The sequence below is a fragment of the Peromyscus maniculatus genome, chromosome 9 (assembly GCF_049852395.1).
Source record: "Peromyscus maniculatus bairdii isolate BWxNUB_F1_BW_parent chromosome 9, HU_Pman_BW_mat_3.1, whole genome shotgun sequence".
Lineage (NCBI taxonomy): Eukaryota > Metazoa > Chordata > Mammalia > Rodentia > Cricetidae > Peromyscus > Peromyscus maniculatus.
Genome location: NC_134860.1, coordinates 11,928,980 through 11,948,003, shown reverse-complemented (window position 1 = coordinate 11,948,003; position 19,024 = coordinate 11,928,980). Strand labels below are relative to the sequence as shown.

The 19,024-nt window shown below is 45.3% G+C and overlaps 1 protein-coding gene across 2 annotated transcripts in view; it reads right to left on the bottom strand.

Moving 5' to 3' along the window:
* Positions 1–19,024, bottom strand: part of Grid1 (glutamate ionotropic receptor delta type subunit 1) — a 721,704-nt gene that overhangs the window by 286,969 nt on the left and 415,711 nt on the right. For both annotated transcript variants that reach the window (XM_015995614.3, XM_006976687.4), the window contains exon 5: positions 7,974–8,027. In XM_015995614.3, the coding sequence (XP_015851100.1) occupies positions 7,974–8,027 (54 nt within the window). The remainder of the gene's footprint in view (positions 1–7,973; positions 8,028–19,024) is intronic.

Here is a 19,024-nt window from a genome sequence, read left to right as displayed (position 1 = left end):
AGCCCCTAATTAAATGCGTTCTCTTACAATAATTGCATTGATCATGTGTCTCTTCATAGCAATAGAACAGTGACTAAGACAATCCCTAATAGCACTATACATACTGGCCAAAAATCTAGACTCAAAATGCCCATCTATGAATGTGATTCACTCATACAGGTGAATATTTCTCATCAATTAAAGGGGGAAAATACTTTTAGTTTTTAGATATTTGCATTTAATAATGTCATATCAAAAGAAAATAAAGAATATATACTGAAGTGTTCTATTTATGTAAATCTCTAGAAGTTAGAAATCATCAACAGGGACTACTCTAGTTACATATCTGTTACTGTGATAAACACCAAGACCAAAAGCAACTTAAGGAGGAAAGGATTTATTTCATCTCATACTTCCAAGTCAGTCTGTCATTGAGAGAAGTCAGGCAAGAATTCAAGGCAGAACCTATGGAGGAATGCTGCTTAGTAACTTATCTTCTGCCTTCCTCACTTTCTCCTGGTCAGCTGGCTTTCTTAGACAACCAAGGGCCACCTGCTTAGGAATGCCCTTGCCCACGTGGGCTGGGTTCTCCCATATTAATCATCAAGACAATCTCTCACACACATGGCCAGAAGCCAATCTGATAGAGGCAACTTTTCAATTGAAGCTCCCTCATTCCACATAACTCTAGACTGTGTCATTAAAAATACCAAATGGTGCCAAAACTAGATTAGCAGTGGCCTAAGGGGTTATAAAGATCAGAGAGAAGTAGGGTAGAATATGAAGGCATACAAGGACACTTTGTGTGTTGTGGGTATGTTTACTGTCTTTATTGTAATTATTATTGATGAGTGTGTGTATATGTTAAACCTAATGTGTACACTTACATATGTCCATTTGTTGTATATCAAACCTCACACTGTTAGTTCTTAATAAAGAATGAAAGTGATAATGAAAAACAGTCCTGGGCCAGTGATATGGCTTAGTGAGTACAGGCCCTTGCTATCAACCCTGATGATTTAAGCTGGATACCCTGTACCTATGTGGGAAGAACAGAGTCCTTCGAATTGTCCTCTGACCTCTAAATGTACACTGTGACATACACGTGCATACACACAGACACAGACATACACACATATTCACATACAACATAAATAAATGTAATAAAAAATCAAAACAGTTCTGGGTTGCAGCTAATGCCTGATAAATGGCAATACCTATTCTTCACTCCAGGATTCTGAGCCACGACAACAGGGAAGGGGAAGCTGTGATCCATGTTCTCAAAAACTCCTCAGTGAGGCCATGGAGCTAAACGAGTGCGTGGATTACAACCAACAAATTGGTTTTGAGGGATGAGAAATTAAAATTAAAGATGGCAAACAGCACAGGGACTTAATGTTCAAACAGAATTAAAATCTTCCAAATGAAAGGAAGAAAACAATTATAACCCCCTTGTCTGTGCATCCCAGACAGACAGGGGTTATAAATATCTCCAAATCTTAAAGCCAGGGCTCTGCTTTCATGTGTTCTTATTGCTGTCTTCACTTACTCTTGGCATCATTCCCACAGTAACCAAGTGTAGTGGAATCTCATTGTAACATGTTTACACTCCATATAGGTTCTGGGTAGGGCAGTCAGAAAGTTTAGAGTTCTTCTTCATTGCTCCATAGATCCTCATGTGGATCAGCAACCAGTGAAAGGGCATAGGGCCTGAGGGAAAACTATAGACAATATTCTAGGGAGAGAGCACCGAGAAGGCCCACGTGCTGATATGACATCTGCTGGAGTGTAAAGTTCTCTTAGGGTCTAGTTGAAGCAGCTCCACAGACAGGACTTCCTTTGGAGACTGTCGCAGTGCCACCCGTCTGTCCATCACCTGCTCCTGTGAAGGTGAGCATGTGAGATCAAAAGCACATAAGCTGTTTGGTGAGATCAAGTGCATGGGGCAGACAGTGTTCACCGCACTGTACATGGAAAAGCGTGGTGTGCACTAGCCGCAGCAAGCCTGAATGAGAGATCCCTATTTCTAACTATTTAACTGTCTGTCTGTCTGTTTGTTTTGAGGCAGGGTCTCACTATGAAACCTTGGCGGGCCTGGAACTCACTATGTAGACCAGGCTGGCATCAAGCTAATAGAGATCCACTTGCCTCTGCTCCAAGTACCTGGCCACACTATTTAGCTCTTAAGTTATTCACCCTTTGATGATAGAATCCATTCCCACAAACTCCCATGAATCAACAACACATTTCCCCCAGTGTATTAATTGCAGTTTCTGTAAGGAGTTTCACCAGTGGTTTCTGCCTGCCAGAGACCTGGTCCAAGGCAAAGGGAGCTTTGATGGACCTCTAATGAAACACTGCTTCACCTGTGATCATAATACAGGCTACAATAAAAATACAGAAAAAATAGCTACAATGCAACAAGAGGACCTGATAGCTGTAGCTCATGGAGAAAATTATCATAGTCTCCTGGGGCCATGAAAGACTGGGATTTTCATCAATGTCTCTTCCTCCTCATTTAGGCAATCCGACAAGAAGAGTCAAGGTGAGCAAGCAATAGATAGGTAGGCGGTTTAAGCAGAAATGCCTCCTCAGGTGAGCCCTTCATGCTAGAATCTTTCAGGAAAGAGATAGGAATGAGATCCGGGCCCTCACTCACAGGCTGTTAGGGAGATGGACATATGCATCAATCGCTAACAATGCAGAGCTCTGAGGAATTCAGGATGGTATGAGATTTGGGAAGGGCACAAACAGTAGACAGAAAAGTCCTAGGGAGGCCTAGAGCCAGGAAGGGAAATACCAGAAGCCACCAGCCCCCTGCAGGCATGAGCTGGGACACCATGGAAGAATGGTAAGTAAAAAACAGTGGGAAGGTGGGGAAGGGTCATCCTGCAGCAGGCTGTGCAGGCGATATAATGTGAGCAACTCCCTACCGCTGGGGTCAGCCAGAGCGTGACTTGCTGTCCGAGGTCAGGAACACTAGCAAGAAACAGGTCTGGAGGAGGACAAGGAGTTCTGAGACAGTCACACTGAACTTCAGATGGGAAATAAAATCCTACGTTGTGTGTATGTGGGGGGAGGGAGGATGAGGAAAATAGCTGGTCTCTGGGTCTAGAGCTTAAGAACAAGGTTTAGAATGGGCAAGGCTGTGTAGGTCATTGGTGTATGCTACAGTGGGAGAGTAATGTTAATGGCCTGCTGACTATGCCCTCCCCCACTTCTGAAAACTTACCTCCTCCTGGGCCCTGACCACCCACCATCACTGAGCATCTACATTGTTTCTTAAACATCTTAAACCATTTCCATCCAATTCTGTAATGGTTGTATGTCTCCAAGAGTGTATCCAAAGAAGTCTGCTGTCAAGCATCAGATTGAGCCATTACCTTCCCCATCACATGGAGTCCTTCGGAACCCTGAAATTCACACTGCACAATCCATAGAATTTCCTACAAAAAGTTCCCAAGAGAACACACCACAAAGTACATGTCTCTTGCCAGGATGAAGCTTCCTGGAAAGGCACTATCCTCTGTCCATAGTCTAGCCAGCACTAAGGACACCATGTGTATTTCGACAAACCATGAAGACTTCTCAGATCTGATAAATCTAAATAGAGAAAAGGTTCTCACTCCAGCCTGATACAAAGGTTCCAGAGGCCACCCAACACATCCAGGCTCAGCTGGCTTGAACTGGCATCTCCATCTCTGAGGCTCAGCTCTTTAATTGTTGCTTTCTTTCTCTGATACAGACTGTGAAGTGCTCATCAATACACTTTGCTCTTCACTACATAGATCGACCCACCTTCAATCCAACTTGTAAACAAGGTCTTTTCTATAGGGCATTGAAGACTCATTGATAAGCTAGATCTGGCCATGTCCTCAAGGGGCTCACAGTATACTAGCCACTTTGTCTAATGATTTGTTTCACTTTCCACATGTTCTTATAACTTAATCAATCAATAAAAATGCATTTTATGCCAAAACTACATCTGCTCACCAGTGTCTCATAGTAGAGCCAGAGAATCACTAAATCGCCCAGAGAAGTGCACAAATTCAGAAGCCAAAAAACAGACTTGTAATGTGCAACAATCCTCACCAGTGAACAAGTAGATGCATTAAGAAAACCACCATAAAAAGAAGACAAACAAAAACATGTGTCCTTGACTGTTTACCCTAGATCCACAAAAATGCATGAAGCAAATGAAACACAGAAGGATGTTGGCACACTTGTAAGCCCGGCACCGAGGAGGCAGAGACAGATGGATTCCTAGGACTCACTACCCAGCCAGTCTAGCATGCTTGGTGAGCTCAAAGCCAGTACAAAACCCTGCCCCCCAAAAAATCAAGGTGAATGGCATCTGAGGAACAGCACCTGAAATTGGCCTCTGGCCTTCACATGTACATCCACAAATATGCATGTGTACTTGTACACATACAGACCTGTACACACACACACACACACACACACACACACACACACACACACACACCAAGTCCCAGAGTTGAGGTTGGAAAGTGCCTGCTTTCACCAAATGCCTGCTCCTTGACTTTTCCAAGTGTTTTCCTTGTTTTATTACTAGTCACCACACACAGTACAAAGAACAGCAACTGAAAACTATTTGTCTGTGGCTCTGTATTGGTTAGCTTAAGTTCTGCAATGCTTAAAATGCTACAACACTATGAGAATACTAGGGCTTTGGTTTTTTTTTTGGGGGGGGGACCATGCTTAAACAGTAAATAACACTCTCCATGTGGCTGGCCCAGTGGATGAACTGAGATGTCATTTAGAGACCATCTCTGTCATTAACCATATGCTACATCAGAATTTGGGGTCAAGACTTCAGCAGAGTCTCTACCTTTGGATTGGAGTCTTTAAGAATGTCCATGTGCTGGGGTCAACGGTCAGCCAAAGAGTGTTCCCACTGCCATGTATACCTGAGCCCTGCTGACTGGCTTTTCAGAACCAGACTCTGACCCCAAGTTCTGGTTCTCTGCCAAAGCCATTAGCACAGCAGTGTCACTAACAGACAGGGCTTTGGAGCTGGACGATCTTCACAAAGAATTCTACAGGCAGGAAGGTAGAGATGCCCCAGGGATTAAAGCATCTGCTGTGCAAATTCTCCAGAAACACAGGCAAATTCTGGGTGGCCATGGCAGGCCACTTTGTAATTCCTGCTTCAGAAGGCCGAAAGAGGATTCCTAGAGCAAGCTGGCTAGACAGGTCATATCAGTGAGGTCTGTGTTTGACTGAGAGATCCTTCCTCAATACATTAGGTGGAAGAGCAATAGTGGCTGGTGCCCACCATCAACTTCAGGCCTCCATAAGCACATACCCATGTGCATACTCACCCACCTGGGCAAAAATGTGTATACACACACACACACAAAAAAAAAATGGGCATAAAAGTATCTCATAGGCAATACATAATCTCTGCCTGACCTTGAGGAATTGATTCAACTCTGGAAACTTCTGTTTCCTTATCTGTAAAATAAAGATGACAATAATTGCCTAGTGGGACTATTGGTGAGCAGTAAAGGACGTAACAATTGCAAACTGATTGACAAGCTCCTGGCATGTCCCAGTAATCAGGAAATTCTGGCTGCTGGCCTGTGCCTCTCAAGAGAAAGAGCCTTCATGGAGAGAAGGAAGCAAGATAGAAGGGAGCAGGGGGTCCTCAAATCCCCTCACTTCTGAAGAAAGACATGTCTACTTCAGAACTCTCAGATCAAGCTGCACTTTCTGGCCAGCCAAGGTAAGTATTCTCTGTGGTGCGGCGCAGACTTCCTCCTGTGGCTGTTCTGTGCTGGCTCTACAGGTGCCCTTTCTATACCCGTCCCCTGGTAAGTCTAAGCTCTGCATTCAAGAAGCCTCCAAAATACCTGGGTGCCTGGGAGTAGGGAGTACCCCAAAGCACCTCACACTCTGGGATCTGAAGTTAAGACCAGCCCTGGAGAGGGAGTCAGGCTGGAAGGACAGGGCACCTTGGGGATGGGTGGGGATGCAGAAGAGGGGAGTGAAAATCTTTAAAATGTAAAATAGTAGGTTTCTGAAGCCTGGCCACGGAGAAACACTGGCTATTCACTGTGGAGGAGTCATCCAAAAAGGAAAACCAGCGCCAGACATTTGACTTCAGGGACACACGTGGGACGCTTCCTTTCACCAGAACAAAGGACACTGGGCTTTGAAGAGCCTGCAGAGGAGCAACAAAGCTCAGAGAATCAAAACGTGCTGAGGATCAATGGAGCCTCAACCAGGTTCTGAAAAGCAGGGTGGGGGCGGTCACATCCCCTCTCCTAATTTTACCAGCACAGTTATGGAACCGCCCCAAGGGGAATGGGCAGCACCTTGTGTCTCTAGCTGGCCCGTGTAGACAGGGAGCCCATAAGATGTGAACTCATAGAGGAAAACCATCAGCAGTGTGCCTGGCAAGCAGCTAGTGTGTGATGCTACCTGCGCCATTATTAAAGCAGCCCCCCAAAATGGATCTCAGCCATATCCGCACTGAGCTAATGAAGAAATACACATCATAAAAGAAGAAATTACCCACATAATAAACCCTGGATCTTCCAAAATGAAGCCATTAGAAATTGATCAGCTAATTTAGGAGCGGCTGAAGGCTGTATTCCCTCACTGAAAGCAAAACCAGGAAACATTTACAGGTCTGCTCTCAGTGAACAGCATGTGGAAGTCACACAGGCTACCCTAGCCCTGCTTCCTGAAAGAGTGTGTGGGCAGAAAGGGTTCTTCAGAAAAGCTGGGGGCACGTGACGACAGGTCACCCTGTGCAAGAGTTTCATCATAAACCAGCAGGATACAATTTCTAAAGAGTGAACAGGTAAAGCCCCCAATGCTCCCATTTACCCCTGAAGCCAAACCCATGGGTTGATGAGACCTAAAGGTACTTCCTAGTAACCTTTTTTTGATGAGTACATTATGTATTCACCTGCTGACTACACACAAACACACACACACACACACACACACACACACACACACACACACTCACGTACACCTGTACACTCACATGGATATACAAATGGCATATACATATATTCTCACAAACTTATACATCCATACATGCATCTGTACACTCATAAGCATATACACATGCACATGTATTATTCATATACATATACTCTCCCAACTATACAGATGTGCACTCTAAATTCATATATGCATACACACCCACATACATATATTCACACACACATACAACTCACATATGCACACACAGAGGCACACAGTTCATACACATACATACTCAAATATGCTGACATGCACAAACAATTCACACTATATACAGATACATACATTCACACATGCACATTCACATATCCACACTCACAAACCTATACATACTCTCACAGTACACACCTGCACATATAGATATTTGTACATACACTCACATAAATATAGACATATATTAACATTCACATGTACACAATTCACATACATACTCTGTTATACCATACCATGTACTCATATGTGTAACACTCCTCACACATATGTACATGCCTTCATGTAAACCATTACATTTTCACACATATAACACTTAGAAACATATACACTCCTGTTTACACTCAGACACTCACATAACTCTCTCACACACTTGTAATATTCTGCATGAGATAGGGCCTCTATCCTCTCCATATCCCTTTGTCCTGCCATCTGTATTTATTTTACAACCTGACCTCATCTCCCAGGGCCTGGCTCCTTATTGACCATCAACCTCACCTCATCCCCTTTACCTAATTCGGAAACTGCTTCTCTGAAATTCGAGGTTCACATGGACTGGATTCTTCTCCTGGATCCCACCTGCTCCAGGTCAGCACCTTGGCAGGCCAGCCAGCTCTCTGACCTCTTGCCTTGGCAAAATGGAACTCCAGGATCCATTCTAGGCCTTAAGTCAAGATTAGACTTGAAAGGATTGTTCTGAGTTTTTCCATGGGGCATTGGGACAGGGCAGCCCACGCCCATCACCATTCTGGGGCTCTTACCTCATTCACAAAGACCCAGTGGCTGTCCTTGGAAGCCAGGTTGGTCTCCACAGCCTGCAGAGAGAAAAAGAATGTACATGAACAGAAGCAAGGCAGAAGCTGGCAGACACACAAGATGATGGCTGGGATGAGGTTCTATAAACATTGTTTTTGCAGAATCTTTTCCTCACAAAATATGCCATCCCCCTGGGGCCTACTCTGGCTGCCTTGGCCACAACGGACACCATCTGAATTCGGTTATCTGATTTTGCCATCCTTCCACGCTCTCCTGCGCTGGCCAGGAGGAAGGTTAGAGACCCTTGTCAGTGCTACACAAGTCACAGACCACAGGTACAGTCAAATCCTCCCTTCCCCAAGAATGCATGTAAACCCCTTTCCAAAACAGCATGTAAGGATAGCATTATCATTAAACAAAACTACAGAACTAGGAAACTGACATACTGGATTTATGGCAGTCCATCCAGCCGTGCTGAGCAACACCAGGAAAACAGAAGACACTAGCTAAACTGCAGTGTGGCTTCACATTATTTTTAGGATCCACAGAGCTGGGTTCTTCCCAGTTATTGAGGGTGGGCCCATGGCCAACATTCTCTCAGCACTGCTCTGGAACAGTACTTGCCATTGTTGTGTGTGAATGGTCACCACTTTATTGCTTCTTGTTACCTACTTTCTCTGCCAGGGTTGGGTGGGGACTCCTCAAGATTAGGTCTACAGCTCTCAGACCACAGCTGGGTTCCACAACTTTGCTCTGACACCAACATATAGCAGGCGTTCAATCAACACAGCCTGACATATGAATACGTGAGAGACGGCAGCAGATAAAATCCCGTTCCTTGTCTTGTTTGCAAGCTTTGAGCTTGTTTGTTCATGGGCTTGTTTGTGTTTGTTTTTATTTAAGGAAGGGTCTTATATAGCAAAGGCTAATCTAGAATCCACTGTGTACCCAAGACTAGCCTCAAACTCCTGATCCTCCCACTTCCAACTCCCAAGGCCTACGATTATAGTCATGCACCACCATGCCTGGCTCTCATGTGTGTGTTTATGGGTACTTTCACTCTCCTTGAATTAGAAAGCCAGCAGACTGAAAGAACTGGAAGGCATTGATGATTTGTAAGCATGTCCTGTAAGAATGCTCATGGCGAGCATGTGCCAAGAGCTTGCTGAGCACCAGGCATTGTGCCAAGCCATCTATGAACCTGGGAAAGAGCTTTCAGATTGACTCCTTTTCTTTTTACTTTTTTTTTAAACATTCTGGCAATGTAATTTTTATTACTCATTTGATTTTAAAAATATAGACAAATTAAGATGCTTAATTAAACTCACTCCATAATACTTTCTCATTTTAAACAAATTGTTAATGTAGTAATAACTCGCCATTTATTCCTCCAGATTCATCCACTGGAAGCTGTCTGAAGTGGCCCCTTCCAGAAGCTTCTACAGTCATGTCATGCAAATATGTTTCTCTACATTCATAGAAGACAGATGTTTTAAAATCACATTTGGAAATGTATATCAGGTAAAAATTCTCATTGCAAACTTATTGATATATCAAATTATTGATATATCAAATTTACATTTTCTTATCAGTATGCACAGAGAGGTGATTGTTCTTAACAAAGGAGATGTAGTGACGTCAGAGCCTACACCTCTGACCCAGCCAGTGTGTGCCTAGCAACGTTCTCAAGGTCTTGGTCCTGTGTGGTGCTGAGGCACCCATGGTATCAGAGCACAGAGCTCCATCAGGCCCTTGCTACATGGGAACAGACAGTGTGCTTGGAGAACACAGTAGATCATGAATATAGAGACCACAAAGAGCCCAGGAGAGTTTGAGCCCATCAGCCCTTAACAGACAACCTCACAGGATGCCAAGTACAGGCACAAAGCTTTTCTGAACCACTCGGGACTGGAGAACACAGATTGGCCTGTCTATATCCTATGAATGAGACAGTACTGGGCAATGAAAAGATGAACCACTATCATTTGTCTAGTGAAGCCACGTATAAAGCACAGACAACACTTGCTGCTCTCCTGTGCAAAATGATGTAACCCTTGAGGCCAGAAAGAGGGAAATTCAGAGACTGAGGTTCATAAATGTCCCACAACTTTCACAGGAAACTGAGATAAGAATATGGTCACTCTAGTCCTCTAGAGGTTCACCCTCATGCTTCCATTTTCTCACAGCTATCCACATCTATCCTGTATCCTTTGGTCATGTGAGCCTTACCCAATTAACATTACATTTCTTGGGATAAACAGATCCCTGACCACCTCAGGAAGGAGGCTCTGGGTACTGGCTTATACCCTCAGAAGAAAATGAGCCTCAAAGAGGCCAAATGCTTCTGTGCACCATGGTGCTATACCCTGAGACACTTCTCATCCCATTTTGCAAGCCTGGAGAGCCGGGCTGCCTCAAGAGAAGCTTATGGGATCCAAGAGCCAGTGTCTCTTGAGGACTCTGAACTATGAGTGGTGAATGGAGAGCACCTTAGGGTAGAGTCTTGCCCACCCAGCCTAGAGCCCCTTCTTCTCAACATGCAGACTGCCACAGATGTCTTTAGATATCTAATACCATGGTGATGAGAAAAAAAGTACAGGAATGCGATCTAAACACTGTGAACACAGTGCTGGGCCCTTGCCGAATTTAATCCCTAACCTTTCAGAATTCCCTTCATGTTCATTTGTTACATCAGCAACTTGCATATCGAATGAGCATAGGACACAGAGTTTGGAGGATCTCTGAAGGTCCCAAAGGCTGGAATGCTAAACAAAGTCTCAACAGGGGCAGGCCAGTGAGACTGAACTCAAAACTCAAATAGCAAATGCTGAGCTAAAATCTGAATGCAGTACAGTTAAGACTAAAGACTGAGAGTAGGGGCGCTGGGTCTACCCTTGGTGCTGATCTAAGTCAGGCACCCCAGCAATGGAAGGACCCATACCCTGCATGTCAGTCATGAAGTGAGGCAGTTTAAGCCAACAGCCGCGTAAGTAACAAGGAACCCTCCCTGGACAGGACAATGAAGGTGTCTAATCAAAGGAAGAACTGTCTTGTGAAGAGTCCAACTTACTCTTTGCAGCATCTAAGGGTGGATTTACAGTGAATGGATGGTTCTAGCAATCAGAGAAGATAAACACAGCAGAAGAAAGGTTTTCTACCTTTCCAGGTAAGGCAAATAGGCTGCCTCAGGGTAAAGAGGCCCATCAGAAGTACCACAATGTTGTCAGTGTCAACAGTGGCTTGAGAAGTTAGGAGTGACTTGGAGAGCAACCATGGGTGAGAGACATAACTCCATGTAATGATTCCCAAGTCAGGCTGCAAGTAAGAAGCCCCTAAAAGGTTTTTTAAAACAGCAGGCCCTGGCCTCACTACAGAGGGTTCTAATTCACTGAGAGCAGCCAACTGCATAACATCCTAGTGGTTTCCAAGCTCCAGCCTGCACCTTGACCCTGAGATCTCTCCCATAGAACCTGCAGCTCTTTGAATAGGAAGGGACAGGTGCATTTTGCGGCTGAGAGGTGCCAGCATTGCCAATGACCATGGTCAATTGCTGGGAGGTCCTAGGGAGTGTGTAGGAACACGGATCCCCTAAGATGTCTTCCTACCTGATCTCTGACTCAGGCACTGAAGAACCTGGCAGAGAGAATTGATTAGGAAACCCCTCAGGATGGCTGGCCAACTTTCCTGTCCTACTTTCCCTCACCAATTAAGCAACAGCTAATTTGTTAAGCCTCTTTTTCCCACGTGAGATAAATAGCACTCAGATACATCCTTTTTTTCAGAGGGTACAGCTCACACAGAGACTGGGACAGGCGGTAAGAAAGGGCAGCTACTGTAGACGGAGCAAAGCCACATTTGCCTCCCTTGGCAAATAGTGGAGAGCTGCCGGCTCTGTGGGATGAGTCCTAGCTGCTCCCAGAGGGCAGGGTCCCTGTTATCACTGCTGGTTCCCCTTCCAAGTGCCAGCCTCTCCCTTCTCCTCCCATAGATGTCTGTGGCAGATAGAAACGAGTCCTTCTTTCATCACGGAGCAAGCATGGTACAGAGGACCCTTTGCTGTGTGCTCCCTGGTGATCTGCGTCACCTCTCCAAGCACATTTTTGTGACCCATAGCACTTGAGTGCCAACCATGCTATGGTACTCTGCCTAAAGCCTCTCACACCATAGTGGGATTTTTGATCACCCAAACGCCCTGTGTGTTAATTCTCAGCCACCAACACCCAAGGCTCAGGCTGCCAGAACTGTACTTGGCGCCCATGATTACATGGGAATTTGTACCCTGAACAAGAACTCAGGCTGACACAGATGCAGATCCCAGCTCTCTTCTCTCTTGCGGGGATGTCCTTCGTTGTCATCACAGCTATCCCAGAATCCAGCTACAGAATGAGGTCACAACTACGACACTTGGCATCCTTCATGTCCCTGTTCCACCCCTCCAAGAACCTGCTGGTTTTCTTGTCTGAATTCCTCTAGGAATACTTCATAAATAATTGTCATCTGATCCTCTCCTCTCAAAGTCTGCTTCTGGGATCCCAATCTGAAATGAACAGCTCTAGCCTGGGGTGATGTTAAGAATTAAATGGCTTTACATGTTATTTTACCAATTCTGGAAGGGGCTCAATATATGATCAGTTGTAACACGAATCTTAAAAACTCTTATTAATAAAAACAAACCTGGAGCAAGGTATTGGGGTGAATGCTGGAAGAGAAGAGAAGCAGAACAAGCCGCAGCTTCCTCACCTCACCAATTCCTCAGCTAATCTTGTTTCCTCAAACTGGAAGCCTCTGAGTCCTCATTCGAATAGATCTCAGCTGAACTGTTGCTGAAAGCCTAAAAGCTAAACCAGCCTAGTTCCTGGTCCTCACGCCTTATATACCTTTCTGCTTTCTGCCATCACTTCCTAGGATTAAAGGTGTGAGTCACCATGCCTGACTGTTTCCAGTGTGGCTTTAAACTCACAGAGATCCAGATGGATCTCTGCCTCCCAAGTGATAGGATTAAAGGCGTGTGCCACCATTTTCTGGCCTCTATATCTAGTGGCTGTTCTGTTCTCTGACCCCAGATAAGTTTATTAGGGTGCACAATATTTTGGGGAACACAATACCACCACCACAACCAGTCATTGCAAAAGTCCTCCTATTTCCTTCCTCCTGCTTCTCCTGCCTTGTAGTCATCCCAGGGTCTTTTCCATCATCATTCCAGACTCTCTTCCAAGTGCATAATTCCTTCCTACCTTCCTTCACTCAACAGACAAGAACAGTCATTCATGCCTTGACATCTGTCTTAATACTCCACTAAATGCCATGTGTCTGCCATTACAGGGTCAAATCGTGCTTTGGAGGGGAGGAAGACAATGTATGTAGCCTTGCAAATTGGTAGGTGATGTCTCCTCCACATTCCCAGAGGCCTCAGAGAAGCCTAGCATGGTACCTCCCCTCTCTTGCCCAGCATGGGATTCTCCAGCGACATGGCACCACAGGCATCTACAGAGAAGAGCAGGCTCAACCAGGTAAGTTGATGGCAGCTCCTATATCCTGCAGGTGTGTATTGAGGGGTATAGGTGATATAGTCTGGTACCCAGAGATAACTTTCTCATTTACCTCCATCAAGTGGCAAGTTTGTTAGGTTTCTCCCTGGAGCTAACAACCATGGTGTTGGTACCAGCCTTAAGAAAAAGCAGGACAGAGACCTAAGTAACTACAGGAGTTACATATGGACCTAGTCAGTCCCTAGGTCTCAATGAACACAGAGGGTTTGCCACAGGGGCCCAATGCAGATAGTCCTGCTGCATTGTCATGAATCCTGCAAAGCTTTGCCAAGCTGACAAGAATCCATGTGCCTGGCTAGTGTGTCTTGTCAAGACCAGCAAACACAAAATTTAGGGGGGAAAAATGAGGAGATGGGACTTCAAAGGGATCAGGTTTATTTTCTTCCATCCCTTTTGATCACAGAGAGGCAGCAGAAGATGGTGGGAACAGATAAAGGGAACAGAGGTGGAGGGTGACACAGACAGACAGTGGAAGGGGCATAGTGTTCAGACACATGCCCATATATGTATAGATTGCATGGACATACACATTGACACCCACATGTCCTTTGGAGGTGAATGTATGATGTCATAGGTAGACCCTGGCTAAAAGAGCAGAGAGCAATTGTTCTCCCCCCCTCTCCGGAAAGGTTAAGTGTGGATAGGACTATGTCTCCTTGCTCGTAAGCAGCAGCCTGATGTGAACCTCCAGTTTGTTTATTTTTTTTTCCCATGGCCAATTGCAACAATACTACAGTATATAGGACACAGGACTTCAACACGCCATCCTGTGGGCCCACTCAGAAATGAGACATGTCAATTCCATTCTGGCCACACTGATCCACAGACTCCATAGAGAAAGAGATTCTGGCAAAGTTCCAGCTTTGGGCTCCCTAGCAGGCTCTGGGCAGAAAGCAGTTCCTGAGCATAGCAGAAATGGCAAGTATCAGGCACCGTGCCTAGACTGAGGCTGGAGAGGGTCGACAGCTGTCCCTTAATTATGTGGTGATGAGGATCAATTCCATATGGAAGCAAGAGAACACCGGTGCTCGGGACACTGTAGGATGCACCTCCAACCTGGACACACTTGTGTCCTTATACTGTTAAACAGAACCAAGTTTGAGGCATTTCTAAGGCCAGTGGGAGCCTGCTTCTAAGCCTCCTCTGGGACACTTCAATGCAACATCTCCTCGACTTCATATCCCATACACATCATTTGTTCTCAACAATCTACACAGGTACCCATTTCATGTTGAAAAACAGAGTTCTATGTAGACTCGACTTTTGAAGGATGTTTAGCAGAGAATGGATTAGAATGCTAGCCTGAGTCTGTATGCTCAAACCTCCATCACATGGCTCCCCAGAAGGCTAAAACAATCGTCTGAGAAAGTATATTATCCTGCAAACCTCACCCATGTCCCACGACAGTGGAAACAAACTAAGGCATTTTTTGTTTATTCTCCTGTTTGTTTGCCTGTCTCGTTTCGAAGCAAAGCCATTATGTGCAGCAGTGCCTTCATCCTCCAGGCTAATTGGTTCTCACAAGCTCAGGACCATTATTCCACTGGTGTTCTTAGGTGTGAGCCTGTTTCCCTTTATCTTGGCCTCTAGGACTAGTAAATGGGGTGGAAAGAACTCCGCATGGATGCTTTCCAGATCCATTGCTAAGGGTTTATTTTACCAAGTACAAATGGCACTGATAATTTATGTGTGCGTTAATTGTTGGCCACTTATCTAGGCACCCCCCCTCCCAACACTGGCAGCCTGGGATAATGAAAGCATGTCAGCAATTAGCATCTTTTAAAAACCTAACTCTACCACTTGAGAACATTCCCCCCATGGAGCCTAAGGCCTGGCACTCTCCCAAGGACAGACATCGAGCTAGCTCAGAGACTCGCTGCTGCCATTATAGCAACCCACTGTTTAGGAACAGTTCTCCCTGTGCAATGTCACCCACTGAAAACATGACCTGCAGTAGTCAGTGATGGGCGATGATGGTTGGTTTCATTGACGGAGGAGCCCGTTTACAAGAAAACCAGCTAAGCAGCCACCGTGAGTCCTGAGTGTCAGAAGCCAAGTCCAGAACAACAAGGCAACTGGAAAGAGCAGGTATTATGAACTGCCTGGAGCCACGGTACCCCCAGATTCTTGCTGTCTTTGACAGAGTCTAAGAGTGAGGCCCAGATACTCTGTTTGATTTAGTCTTGTCTCCAGAACTTCTTCTTCACAGAAAATGTCTATCTTGGTTTCTTTGGTGGCAACAGAACACTCTGGCCAAAGCCACTTGTGTGAGGAAATGGTTTGTTCAGTTCATACTTCCATCAAGGAGAGCAGCCAAGGCAGGAAGGCAAGGCAGGGACTTGAAGCACAGACCACGGTAGAATCTTCTTGGTGGCTCGCTCACAAGTTTATGCTTACCCTCTTATAGCTCAGAACCACCTGACCCAAGAATGGTGCTGCCACAGTGACCTAGGCCTCCTTACATCAATGAAGACACCACCCCCTGCAGACATGTCTACAAGCTAGTCTAATGTAGACAACTCTTCAACTGAGGGTCTCTTCTCAGACAATTCTAGGCTGCTTCAAGTTGAAAATTCAAGTGAACTAAGACAGAATCCTAAAATTATTCTCATGGTTCCCCCTACTGGCTCTCTCAAGGTCTGAGATGCCACAGAGAAATCTTGGACCCACAGTGGTCTTTTCAAGGGTCCCCCCCCACTAAGCTCTTTTGAGCAGCCAGCCCTTCCTAACTCACCTGGTGTCACATGTTTCCAATTCACCAACATTTCTTCTAGAGTTTTATAAAAGCACAGGGATCCATTTATGGGGGATCCAGGAAAATTGGGCCCTGGGAAAGGTTGTTCAGCATGGAGCGAGGGAGGACAGTAAGGGTCTCAGAATAGCGATTATGCTGATTTAGGAAAAAGAAATCATAACTGACTCAATGCATGTAAACTCGATAGAGTGGAATGTTTTCCAGTCTTATCATCAGACTGACTCCATCCACTCTTGTCCAAGTTTGAGATAAATAACCAGTCCAAACTGGACACAGGGTAGGAGTGTTAGTTCCCAGCCTCCAGGGCAGGAAGACTCATTACAGAACATTTGTGGCTCCTTCAGATGAAATAGAGACAGGTTCTAGGGCTATGCAGGATGTGGAATGTACTGTAATAAAAAGAGAGAATATGCTACATGTGGACAATTTATGAGGAAACGCTAATCTCAGCAGAAAAATGGCACGGAGTCTGCTTGCAGGCACGATCTGTTTAATAAGATCAACTAGGAAAAGTGGAGCCAGGCACCGCCAATGAGTACTAGCTGATGGATACTTGGACTTTAATCAGTGATCTATAATTCCCCACCTCCTGCAGGGCACAGAAACCAAATAAGGCTGTCCATGCTCTTACTCCCATTGACACTCAGTCCGTATCCTGAAGGGAGGCCACGGGAGCCTGGCTGTTCTATCCGATCTTGTCTCACAGATGAACGAGAAAGGCTTTTTTTCAGGCCCTTGGCCACATGGATGCCGTCATACAATCCCTTTTGAGGACCCAAATCTACAGTAAAACAAATCACTTCTGAGCTCATTTGTGCCCTGATCTGGCTTAGCAAGGGCAGCTACCAACCTTAGCACTGGAGTCTGTGAGCAATCAAATGGTTTGGTCCTTCTCCACTCCAGGGCAGGGGACACAGACCTTGGGTGGCAGGTGGCTGCATGGAGCCATTTCTCACACATTTGCTGTTCAGCTCCAGCTTCAAATGATTTTTCGGAAACAAGCAAAGCAAAGTCCAGACTGATTAGCAATGTTTTCATCTCTTTCTCTCATGGGTATTTCCATGTTCAAACTGGAGCTTGCAAAGTAGCTGCTTGCATCCAAAGACTCGCTGCTCCAGGGACCCACAGCATCAGATGCTCCTGATGAAGCATACAGGGGAATGTGTGGGGCAAGACAATCCCTCCTGGCACCACTGGGTCACATCACACCCCAGAGGCCTGCCCTCCCATGTATCCCATGTATAGCTTTCAGCTCCAGAGACCCAGACCCCACATGGGGCTATCTACTGGGAAAAAGAGCTACACTGCCTCAATATGCTCAATTAGACCATCAGTCTTTATCACTGTGACCCTTTCAAATCATTCACAAGCTGATTCTGCAGCAACTCCTAAGCATGGATCTAATTCCTTTCTCAGTCTAAATTGTTTTTAAAAGATGGAAGCCTTAGAATACTTTTTAAAGCAATAAAGTTGAAAGTAGCAATTCTTTACTGAGCTGATAAGAGTTGCCAGGTGTAATTTGTATTCTTTTTTATGAGTCTGGCTTTGTAGAGAATGGAATAGAATATATATATTCTTTTCAGTTCTTAGAGACAAGAATGTTTTCTTCCTGGCTGTGTTGGAGGAGGGGCAGTTTGGCTCAGGAAAAGTTGGGAAACATACCCCTGAATTGGGCCATCAGAAAGCCAAAGAGGCACCTGTGGATTAGCAGGAGGCTGGACTGAGGTCAAGGACACTACATATAAACTGCAGTTCACATAGGTACCTTGGCATTCATTTTGAGCCTCTGTCCCCAAGCTGATTGGAAGCCATGATACAGCACAGAATTCTTGGTGAACATGGAAAAGATTTTGCCGTTTCAGTGAGTGTTGGGAGAAGGAGCAATCTCTTCCTTAGGGCATGATACAAGATGCTGTATTGTCTTACATACAGCCATTCTTCAAATATGAAGGGCCACACAATTGAATTCTAGAGTTGGAAATGTCTTAAGGGTTTGCCAGAAGTCCTGTGCGCCCCCAGAAAAGCCAAGAAACCCTGCATTCAGCCCTTAGAGCTAATAGGAAGAGATCAGATACTAAGTAAGCATAAGTTTAGTCCTTTGGGGTATCCCCACCAGCTCAAGGAGCCATCTCCACTGTCCCCACAAAGCACCTGTAAAGGCTTCACCCAAGGATGCTCTGCTTGGAGAGAAAAATGAATGCCTATTTCCCAAGGAGACAACACACTATTCTTGGAGAGAAAGAAGAGCATTAGGTACTAGATGCCCTTGAGTCTTGCGTTCACGTGTTGTGAACAAGGATTTGATTCAAAAGTTATTCAGTGAGGTGAAACCCTCTATGGCCTTCAATTAGAGCTTCATTTCTGGATATATTGACTAAACCATCTCCACTTGCCTAGCCTGTTCCGTCTGGCCACTGCTCTATCTAAATATTCCTCGATATTAGAACTGCTTCCTGCCTCACACTTAAGGACAGGAAGTTTGTAGTTGGATCTGCATACTTAGATTGTAAAGAAGCCTTGGGACTATGCGGCCTTCTTCCTGCAGGATCTCCCTTACTGTTCCAGGCTTCGATACACCTCCTACCTTTTGATACAGATACGGCATTTCTCTGCCTAAGAACCAATCGTTTGTCAATTAAAAGTGCACATGGTACAGCTTCAGTGCTGATTATACTCTGGCTCAAAGTCAGAGGCAGGAGTATCCACAGCATAGGCCAAGAGTTATCGCCTGGCACACTGTCAGACCCCATCT